The sequence below is a fragment of the Adiantum capillus-veneris genome, chromosome 21, assembly GCF_014529385.1.
Source record: "Adiantum capillus-veneris isolate H3 chromosome 21, ASM1452938v2, whole genome shotgun sequence".
NCBI lineage: Eukaryota > Viridiplantae > Streptophyta > Polypodiopsida > Polypodiales > Pteridaceae > Adiantum > Adiantum capillus-veneris.
The window spans coordinates 30,829,100-30,841,151 of record NC_140951.1 but is presented as its reverse complement, the minus strand read 5'-3'; the positions used below and the strand labels follow the sequence as shown (position 1 = coordinate 30,841,151).

At 42.1% G+C, this 12,052-nt stretch overlaps 1 protein-coding gene across 1 annotated transcript; it reads right to left on the bottom strand.

Annotated features, from left to right (window-relative positions):
• Positions 1–10,682: 10,682 nt before the first annotated feature.
• LOC147430725 (uncharacterized) lies at positions 10,683–11,201 on the bottom strand. Its single transcript, XM_086493578.1, has one exon. The coding sequence runs from the start codon at positions 11,199–11,201 to the stop codon at positions 10,683–10,685; it is 519 nt and encodes a 172-aa protein (XP_086349704.1).
• Between the last annotated feature and the right edge of the window lie 851 nt (positions 11,202–12,052).

Here is a 12,052-nt window from a genome sequence, read left to right as displayed (position 1 = left end):
CATAATTCTAAACCATTTGTCAGCAATAGACATTAAATCGCAATATAATCAAACACATAAAGAGTTGTAAAGGTAAAAAATTGAACAAGCCTGGGGTCGCTAATTTAACGGTTGAAAGGCACTAAAGAATGACTATTAATACCATGGGCAAGATTCTCAATTTTCTCTGGTCAATTAAGTTGTTTAATCGTGAGAGCCAAGTATTTCGTGTCCAAGGGCTAACTAGAGGCTATACCTAGAAGACCTGGTAGTTAAGCTACGATAAAAGGATTTTCTCATGAAATCCACACCTGACTGATTACCTTTTCTTTGACCCCCCAAAGTATTTTCAGAGTGATTCAATTTTGATGTGTGTGCTTATTTTGTATGCCTTGGGTTTTTCTCCTTTCAAGGAAAAGCGCCCACATTGGGAACCTCTAGGGCTCTAGTACCATAGGCGATACATGTGAGTGGAGTACCAAATCAAGCTGAGGTTTCTCTTACAGCTTAAGATTTTACATTGTGGCACTTTGATTTTTTGTTTGTTCATTTTCAACATTCTAATTTCGTATCTTTGGGGGGGTCATATAACACTGTTACCCTCCCCAGGCTCATCACACTAGTAAACTCCCTTTATAATACTTAAGCTAAAGGTCAATAGGGACTAAGCCCACTAGAAAGCCCTAGTACATTTCACACAATGTTGCCTAAATCATATTAAGAACCTAAGTAACTATTGATAATTAGGAAGGCATTCCCCATGGTATTAAGAGAAGATCTCTAACACCTAGCTTGGTCAAACTAGCTTAGTCAGACTGCTTGATTTTTAAACCTAGACAAGCGACCATGACAAAAAATTACATTGAATTTAATGTTTGATACTAAGAAAATGTGTTGGATATTATGCTATCAATCACAATAAAAGCAGACAAACATGGATGCAAAAAGATAAGGGGCAATGCTAATGGACAAGAAACACCTGTTTGCATTGATAATTGCACTTGATTTGAAGAGTGAGTCGAGATAAAGATTCCATGAAGGTCCAAATCCTAACCACAGCGACCCATTCCTATACACACTAGGAAACACAAAGAATACCTCTAGGAGGCACATTAGTGGGAAGAAAGAACTTTGCTAATCACGAAACTCTAAAACAGAAACACTCCTATCGTACTAATCCTACCTACCCTCCATCACTTGACTGATGAGGATCAAAGGTGTTTTATGACATAGGTTTTTGTTTCAGTGTACTGGATGTGAATGTGTAGGTCTGGTCAATGTTTTGACTTTTATTGTGCATAATCGTTTGCTAATTGCTCTTGCTCTTTATTATTATTTTTTTTGGTGAGTATAGGGCTTTATATATACATTCCCTAAGATTAGGAGATTGAGAGGTTAGGGAGGAAGGTTGAGAGGGAAGCAAGTGAATGATGGATGTCAGCAAACACTCCCCCCTTCCTTGGGTAGATCATACCTTTTGGAATGATGTCGTCACCTTTTGAAACCAATTGTTCCAAGTTGTTATGGGTGAAGGCTTTAACGAATAGTTTTCGACCACCCTATGCGTTTCATCTAGTTTCAAGGGTGGTAAGGTACTCTCCCATGATTTTGTTTGCAACATTGTTGTAGGTGGTGAACTTACAACGGGAGGTGTAAACTCTTTCTTTCTTGTATGGATATGTAAAATGGTAGGTGCAGGTTGTGTTGAAGCTTCTATTTCTGTATAGGAACTACACGAAGAGCAAGAAGCTTCATTTGATTTCGTTGTTCCTGAGCTAGGTGGAACAAATCGTTCTTTCTTCGGTACCCAAACTAGCTCTGGATCAGGTGTGGAGCATCCCGTGATTTTTTTTTCTTTCTGCGATCGTTGATTCCGTTTGGAGCTACGGGATTGGGCTCACATGGGTCACGTGACAAGTAAGAACACAATCTACGTTTTGGCACCCAGATTTGATCATTTCCTTCATGGTAGCCTCGGGCTTCCAATAGTTTTTTAGGAATCCATCGCAACATTTTCTTACTTTTCTTGGAGCGAGTGGGACGTTTCTTACAAGGCTTGTATTTTTTAGCACTAGCTATGGTCCCTAAAGAAGCTTTAGGGACCCACTTGTATGTTTTCTTTGTTATATATAGGATGAGTCTTGTTAGAAGCTATATGCATTTCTTGTATCATATTTAAGGATACGGGCATTTCATCCCCCTCAGGTGTTACCCAGGTGAACCGTTGTTTCCCCAAGTGTCTATGGTTGCTGCTAGGTGGACCCAATCCACATCGTCCGACTCAGTCATTCCAGGTAGTACATCCATATAAGGAGAATCTTCTCCAACATCAGTGTCCGAGTGAACTATGGTGTTAGATCTATGATCAATTATAAACCTGTTTTCTAGGGGATGTCACAAGATCCACTCGAATGACAGAATCTTGGAACTGCAAGTAGACATGGTTTTTAGACCATGCACCATTTTTGCTTCCCTTGTGAAAGGATGTCCTAAGATCATCTCCGATGCCATAGTGTGTTTGGAGAAATCCATAACAATGAAGGTAATCCTTATTTTATGTCCAAAGACCTTGATCTTGAGATCTTCTAGCATCCCAATAGGTTTAACAATAGACCCATTGGCCATCTTCACTACTATGGTTGTGGTCGCAAGGTGAGGTCTTCCCATGGTTTCCCAGCAATTTTTAGTCACAATGCTAACCCCAGTGCCACCATCAAGGATTCCCTTCACATTTAATCCCTTAGTAGTGATTGGTATGGTCATATTGGATTCATCACCCTCAAAGTATTGTCCCAACTTGTTAACATGTATTTCTATAACAAGGTTGTCATCTAGGTTGGGTTGTGGATCTAAGTTTTCCTCCTCTATTGGCATCTCCCCAGCTCCATCCATCTTTGAAAATTGTGGTAGCTCAAACTTCAGTTCTCCATTGAGGAAGGCTCGAAGAGTTGAGACTAGCTGAGGGTCTTTATATAGTTTGGACATGATGGTGGTTCTAACTTTTGAAGACATGAAATCCATCAATTTGGCAATGTTTAATGAAACCTTTTGGGCTTCAGTCCCTTGACGTGGGGAAGATGGGATCTCCATTTCTTAGACAGGATCAAGTAGTCCCTCTGTAAAAATTATTTCCATCAAGAAGTGAGTTCGCCCACTTTCCCATGACTTTAAGTCACTTTCTTCTTGGATGACACTAGGTATGGCTAAGGGTCTATGGACTTGGTGAGGTTGTTGTTGCGTAGCGAACACGGTGTCTATAATCTCGATCTGCCTAGGTGCTGGTTCTAGATCCCTTTGGGTATCTTCTACTAAACTCCTTAATTGCTTGACTCTCTCAATCTCCTCTGTAGGGTTTGTATAAATTCCTATCTTCTTCTTGGATCTTGGCCATTGTGGCTCATGAAGATCTTCCTTGTTGGTTTCTATCTTAGTGGTCATTTTGGTCTCCATGGTTTCACCTCAATCAAAATCCTCTTCAGCGTCCTTCATATATACGGTTTCTATAATCTTGATCTGCCTAGGTGCTCGTTCTAGATCCCTTTGGGTATCTTCTACTAAACTCCTTAATTGCTTGACTCGCTCAATCTCCTCTGTAGGGTTTGTATAAATTCCTATCTTCTTCTTGGATCCTGGCCATTGTGGCTCATGAAGATCTTCCTTGTTGGTTTCTATCTTAGTGGTCATTTTGGTCTCCATGGTTTCACCTGAATCAGAATCATCTTTAGCGTCGTTCTTATATACGGGGTCGTCACCAATCCCTATGTTGGTCTTTGAACTAGGGTCTCACTTCACTGCTTTTTACGATCTCTTCCTTCGTATTTTCTTCTTTTTTTGAGATTGGGAAATTGATGCCGTGTATCTTTCCTCAAGAATATAATTTTGTTTTTGGAGCATCGATCATGTGAGTACGTTTATTGGTACCACATGCGTACTTTGTGATGGCTCCTCAGTAACTTCAATCAAGTTTAATGGCGTGATCTTCGGTGCATTTGGATTATTTGGACATTAGGCAATCAAATGATCTATGCCACATCGATTACACATGAGTATGGGCATTGTAGACGTGCTCGCTTGATTGGTTTGCATTAGTGTGGCATTCTTTTGTAGCGTAATAGGACACTCTGCAAAGCGATGTGGACCTCCACACTCATAGATTTGAAGAGGTGGTCTCTTAGCAGTGTAATTGATATTTTGGCCTCTTACCGCAAGAGCAGCTACTTGATAGACATGTTTGATTTGTCCCCAATAGTCCTCCATGTAGTATTGTGGACTTTCTTCAAGCACATCCATCCCATAGGCAATATTAGGATCTATATCTTCCTCACGGCCCTCCAAACAAGCATACCTCCCACAGGCATTGCAATTACCATTGAATTTTACTCTAAAAGTAAGGCACTCACTGGTACTATGTGGTCCATAGCATACTGAGCACCATTGTTTCTCCCTTCTTGGATACATATGATTGTTTTGCGAAGCACGATTGTCTCTAAGACTCTCTTGAATAGCTTTGGTGAGATCTGCTAAAGTCATCTCAGATATCTTTGGCTCCTTAGCAATAGGCTTTAGGGTCATTGGTTGATGCCCTGATGCTTGTGAGCTAATAGATTTAGTCTTAGCAGACACTCTTTCTCCTTGAATCATTAAATTATCCTCCAATTGGATCGCATTGGTGGTGACTGCCTCCCAAGTGGTGATACCTCTAATGACTAGGCCATTGTAGATATCCTCATGTCGTAATCCCCTAATGAATCTATCAAGCAATTCGTTATTGTTGAAGCATTCATTTGGATTACAATGAGAATTCAAATGCTTCAAGAGACTAGTAAAGTCTCTCACCGACTCTCCTTCCTCTCGTTGTTCATAAAGCAACACACAAGGCAGAAATACTAAATAGATAACCAAAAAACTTGCAAGAGGAGTAAAAATTAAAATTTGTAGCAAACCTCGATAAACCCACTACTATCTCTAGCTTCAGTTGTGAAGCAACATACACATGCTGCACCTTCGCAAGCATCTTGCCGTCTTGTGTTTGCTTGAACTCCATGATTCTTCCCTTCCAATGGTGTGCTTGAGAAGCCATGTGTCTCCTTGAGACCTTGTGTGCACCTCTTGAGCTAGGCAGCATTGTCACCCACATCATTCGTATTAACTCCATCATCACCAAATATCCATTTCCATCTTGTACATTGCTGCATGAAATGGAGTCAATGACACTCCTAGGTCATCGAGTACGTGATGATGCCATGGGAAATAGTGGCACAACCTGCACACAAACACTTATGATTAGACATTGCACATCCATGTTCTCAGCTGTATAAAGAGCAAGAATCTTGTTGGTACACAAAGGTGAAGGATACCAATTACTACTATACTGCTACACCTGCTTGTTGGCTTAATATGGAAGAAATGTTGCAAAGCTTGAGAGGGAAGTAGATTCTCTCTAGAGAGCTTAATGGAGAAGGAGCAAGAAATCTATTGAGGAAAGAAGGAGGGATGATGTAGGAGAAGGATATGCTGTATACTTTAGCTTTAGCTAGAGGTGTTTAGTGAAGCCCATGGAGTAATGAAGAACCTCAGTTTGAGGAGAATGCATCTCTCAAGAATGCAGTAAGCTTGAGGAGGGAAAGGAGGTTCAAACTTCTGCTGCAGAGCTTTTGGGAGGGAAAACTGAAAGGAAGGAAAGAGAAACAAGGTGAAGTGAAGAGAAGTGAGAGATGATATAATAGAGAAAGAGGGAGGGAATGATCAACACGTTTTTGGAGGGGACCCCTTTTAGGAGGAGGGGGGGGGGGGGGACTGGCAACCAGTAGAGAGAGCAAGGATTGGTTTTTACTCAACTATTTAGAGAAAGTTTCATTTTTTGAATTTATAATAGATTTTCTCTTTGTATTTTATAAAAGAGTACAAGTTTGACCACTTACTTTAAGGCCCTGCCACCCACCATTTCAGTCCACATGGCATCCACCCATTTGCGCCTTCCATAATATCCTTTTTAATCCCATGGCAAATAAAGAGGCCCCTTAGACCCCATTCCCCTCCTAATGATAGCAGAGTAGCATTGCACGTGATCAGGCTCTTAGTCATTTTTCTTGATGGAAGGATTGAGTTTATTCAGTAGGATCATATACTATCTTGAAGCATCTATGCGTTGTGATTAAAATCTCATTGGCCTAATGAAAGCAAAACACCAAGTATGTATGGTTGATTACTTATTTTAGCAGCTGCTTACCTTTTACATGTTTTATGTGCCAAATTAAGAGAGAGAGAGAGAGAGAGAGAGAGAGAGAGAGAGAGAGAGAGAGAGAGAGAGAGAGAGAGAGAACATGACCACACACACACCTTCCACGTCTAAGCTCCATGTTACCCTCACACAAAGACAAGCCTAATAACTAAGATCACCTCATTAAGACTCTCCTAAGTCTCGTCTCATGACGTAATTGAAGGCCACTTCTTTCTGAGATAGAGAGCTGGCCAACGCCACAATGGAGTTCCTTGAAAGAAGCATGGCAATCAGAAATACCTTTGATGTTGTCGTAGTTGAGAGAGAGAGAGATCTTGGGCACCGTACGGAGAGAGATCCTGCATGTACTGATCCTACGAGGATGTTGCGACGACTGTCATCCATGAAGATGACCCGATTTGGGTCAAGCCCCTTTTGGAGGCCCTTCTCCTTGCCGAACATGCCGTCTGGCACAGAGAATGCCTCCAGCTTGATTTTTTTGAAAGGATAGCCCTGCTACTAGATCTCCTGCACGAGGGCTTCGGCCAACGTCGTGTTGCGTGCCTTTGTGTTGCAACCAAGAACTCAAGGCGCCATGAACAAGGGTGTACTTTGTACCCAGTGCCTCCTCCTCCAACTCGAGAGGGCCACCTCTTGCAGGATACACCAGGGTGGCGTCAATGTCTACCAACACATCCAACGTCTCACCCTTGTTCTTCTGGCTTCTGCGAAGTCCATAAAGACGCAGAAGATGCATTCTCTCTCTCTCTCTCTCTCTCTCTCTCTCTCTCTCTCTCTCTCTCTCTCTCTTTGCCTTACGCTTTTGCTTTACATTTATCTTCAAATTAAGGAAATTTTTAGTGAACAAAAAACCTTCAAATTGTTAGAGAACCAAAAATCTTCAAATTGAGAAAATTTTGAGTGAAGCTTGGGAATAACTAGGGAGACAAAAAAAGAAAAAAAAAACTCCTCGAGCTTGAGAATAACAGGGACATAGTAGTGGCAGGGGTTTCTTGATTTTAAAACCTGTGCCCTCGCGTCTTCTTCCTCTTATAGACGGTGTAATAACCAACTCTGCCAAAAACAATAGACTTGAGCAAGAGGACAACATTGATGATGCACACAAGGCTCTAGTAAATGCCCCGCATGCAGATCCACCTTAATTGGGCAAAAGACCCCAGATATTGACCATCACAAAGGAACGTAAGAGAGTATGTCCACCCACCGTGAGCGCTAGTCAACAAACAAGCATATCTCCTCTAATCAAATTTCATTTAAGTACAAGTATTATCTTTAAGCTTAATCAATAACCTACATCTACTGCATGTATTTGTCTTAATGCATCTTTTGTGTATGGCAAGGAAGACATATATTCACAGCACTTGACATTTCGATTGTATGAGTGCGACTCCAGATCGACAGCACTACAATGTCCATTTTCTGCATCCAATTTCTCATGTCTATGCGTTTGCTTCGTGCAACACATAAACGCTATGGGACAGGGCATGGCTTCCGTTTCTTATAATTGGAGAGACCACAATGACAACTCTCCACCGTACTTTTGTATGGAACTTCTGCATGACGTGCACTATATACTTTGCAATTTCAGTCTATGCCATTTTATTTCAAGACATAATGTTTAACTATTCACATTGCTTTTTTGTAGCTTGACTCAAATATCGGCTTGTAGATTTTAGAATTGCAAAGCTCCGATATAACATTGCAGGTCAGTAAAAGACTTCATTTCTTGTTGCAATTGATTACCGCTTTATCACTTGCTTGTTCTAAAATTTTTCTCATTACTCCATATGGTTTCTTTTACTCGGACATTGTTTTCACAACTATACATTCGATGTCAATCAAGATATGCACATGTTAATAACACACGTAACTCTTAGCATTTTTTCAATATATATTCCTTTCACGCAGTGCCGCCGTTGCCAAATTAGTCATGGTCTTGTTTCCTTTACTGCTAGATGCTAAATCTCAATTTGCACAAACCCTAGTATATTCTATAAATGTTATATAGAAAGGCCCACCAAGCCTCAACACTAAGTAATACCTATGCAAAGTAATGGGATCGATGGTCGGGGTTGGGGGAGGGATCTCGAGGCACACTAAACTTGGCCAGCGCAAAAAACGAGGCGTGTCGTCGAAAAAATGGGGGCACTAAACCTGGCCAGCGTGAAAAACGAGGCTTACGGGCACGATTTGAAAACGTGACGTCGAGAATCCGCGATTAGGGTCAAACGGGCTAACCACCTCACCCTCGATCTCATAGTGTATCCCAAACCATTTTGACGTTGTAATATTGTGAGTTCGGGGTGCATTGGACACGTTGTCCAAGTTTAGTGCGTGTCTAGGTTTAGTTTTTGAGCAGACATCTACGGTTACGATCTTTTCGATCTCCGTGCATGAACTTCCGGGTCGTCGATCCATTACTTAGCCCCGCGTTAAATATAGGTGTTAGTTAGTCCTAAGGCTAGTCCTGAGGCTAGTGCTTCAAATACATTCTTCAACAGTAAAGTCAAAACCATCACGTTGGTAGCCTTATCTTTGCCTCTCCAGAAGATGGCCACATTCTTGCTGGTTGTTGTGTCTGCGTGTTGGCATGCAGACCTTTGTGAAAACTCTTACTGGTAAGACCATAACTTTGAGATCAGAAAGCTCTGATACAAATGGTAAGCACTAAAAATACCAAGATCCATGAGGAGGAGGGTATATCCCTTGGCCACAAATGTCTCAGACCGTGACCCTGGAGGTTGAGACCTCTTACAAAATTTATAATGGGATAGCCAGCAATGTTTTATCTTTGCAGGAAAGCAACTGGAGGATGGGCGTAACACTTGTGGATTACAATATTTGGAAGGAATCCACTCTTTACCACAAATGTCTCAGACCGTGACCCTGGAGGTTGAGACCTCTTACAAAATTTATAATGGGATAGCCAACAATGTTTTATCTTTGCAGGAAAGCAACTGGCGGATGGGCATAACACTTGTGGATTACAATATTCGGAAGGAATCCACTCTTTACCTTGTCCCTTTACTGAGAGGGGGGAATAAGTTGGATCTGTGGTGTAGCCTTTGTCTCTTGACATGGTGTTGTTATTGCTGCCTATTGACTGTGTATGCGTCAGTCACTTGGTCTGGTAATAAGAATCCCCTGGATATTGGATAATATGTTGTAATTATCAATAAGCAGCTTTTCTATTTTCTTAACCCGATGTCAGTTGTGGCCCCCATGGTGCTTTCATGTTTGACAACTGGGATTTAATCGTTCCGCTTTGCCTCATTTGGACCATGGATATTCCCATTTCACACAGAAACTATTGATTAGGCATGAGGCTTATATGCTAATGCAGAGAGCACATCAAGAATGTCTATTACTTAGTCAAGAATGTACCAAAGATTACGGCATGATAGTAGTAGTGTTTTCTCGAGCAAACATGATTTGGAAAGATTACCCATTAATTCAATAGAAAACCCCTTTATAATTATAAGAGTCTAAGAGAAGAATTAGACTTACGGAGGCGTCACAACACGATCTAGAGTGCCACAATCATCATAGTCCTTAATGAGGTAGTTGTGTGATAAGTATACAATTACAGACCGAAGTCAGAAGATGGGATCTACGATGCCCACCAACTAAATTAGGATCGATCCTATAATAGAGGAGACGTACTTTTTCTGGTTCATCTTCAGTTTTTAGGGTGTTCTAAAAGTAACTACCTCATTTGTGTTAATTTTTCCTATTTAATACCGCTCGCAGTGCTAGGCTTCATTATGGCTGTGTCTGCCTTGCATCTCTAGAGTTATGATAGAATCTTAGGACCAAGGCATCTCTAGAGTTATGATAGAATCTTAGGACCAAGGCATCTCTAGAGTTATAACAGAATCTTAGGACGTAGATCTTTGTATTGATGAGTGTGTTGTGTGTGTGGGAGCATATATTGGTACCTAGTTCTACACCTACTATTTCGTACTGGGCACTGACGATGTCGTGGAGATGTAGTAGTATTTAGTCAATACTATGCATGACCACCACTTTTTGTTCAGGGTGAATTATGTTAGGAATTGTTCGTTATGATTCTGGCCATTCGGATTCCAAAACCACGCTCATCATCGAAAACACTTTTAACGACACATCTTGTACGGAGGGCATGCTTTAATTACCTTAACTTAATTATCTCTTATACCACCGACCAAGGTGATAAAGCATGCAAGGTCAACCTGGAACAAGTGCTTGGGGTTTATAAGTGGCCGTGCAGAGCTTTCTGTGGATGTATATGAACGTCATGGACGAGCAGTCCATTGAGGTGCAGTTGGGCTGATGAATTCAAGATAAGCCTAGAATCACCCTTAAAAGAAAGCGCAAGGTATAGACTAATGGTAGTCACCCACGAGACAATAGAATATAGCATGTCCAAACTCTGATGAAAACAATACCAAATGGGTGCAGCGTGTTTGAGAAGTACGTACCCTTACGAAAGGAAGAATAGTGCAAGGAGAATGGATAATGTGGAAACCATGATTGGAAAGAGGGTGCAGAGCATAGCCACTCTCGATCTGCTGTCCACGTATGGTAGATGATTATGTCCTAGAGATAGAGATAGTGCTATGTGAAGGAGGGATGCAATGGATGCGACCCACAAACAATTGAAGGTATGCTGGGGGACTGATTTTTGAAACATAACGCCGATTGAAGCTGCAAAGCATGCAACGGCAAATTGAAACAAGTCCTTGCAGGGTTTTACGATTGGGAGAGGCGGGGTTTGATCCGGAAGACATCGTGTGTGCACAAATGGGCAGTGTAGATGAGGTGGTGGTGGGTGATCGGAGACACCTGCCTTGAGCAGGTTCTCTTGAGAAGCATCAGTATTACAACATTGGAGGGAAGTTGCAGCACTAGGGTGCAAAGTAATATCATGATTGGCAATGCCTGCTGGGTTGATTGATATGGCAACATGACCATCTGCAGGTGCAGAAGCATCCTTTCTCATCTTTTCTCTCCTCGATTGCAGTGTATAGAGGCGAGGTTGATGATGAGAGCAGCTGCTGTGAGCCTCTTCGGCATTATAAGTGAAATGAGCAGCTGCATGTTGTTGCCGGCATCTTGGCTGCAAGGGTTAATTACGTAAGCTGGGCTGACAGGGATAACGTGAGGACGTGGTTGGGAAGCAGCCATCCGCAGGCAGTGGGCGAGAGAGGGCCGAGGAACTTGTTATTACGTGTCCACGGTAATATTACGTGTCCACGGTAGCGTCTTGGGGGTAGAATCTGGCGGCCTCGTTTTTCAAAGTTGAGAACTTAGCGCGTCCCTTCTCCCGCCCTCCGTTATCAGTCCGTTATGTGCGTATGTATAAGGCTATGGTCGTGCGCAGCTTGTTTTTCCGTAAGCTGTTAGACGTGAGGCAGCTTTTTACATGCGTCCACCGGCTTTGTAGGCTAACTATGCAAAACGTTGCCCGGTCGCCACAGCCTCGCTCTAAGTTTCTCTCTCTTGCCTGCGCGCCCGTCTCTCCCTCTCTCTACTTGTTGCTCCCTGTCTCCATTTTGTGCTCCTGTCAGAAGTCCGCCAGGCTTACGGGTAACTAAGCCCCGCGTGACCATAGCCTGAATGCATACATTTATATACCTGACAGAGGTTCAAAGGAAAATGAAAATGAAAAGGTAGATTTGGACTTTACAGCTAAGGCCTAATTGATATGTTGCTTTTCTCTCTCTCTCTCTCTCTCTCTCTCTCTCTCTCCCAATGTGATGCCAAAAATTAGCTCGGCCCCTTAGGGCCTTATCCCATTCGACCGATTCCCGTTGTGATGAAACTCATGGGGCGAGGCTAGGCTCTCAGCTA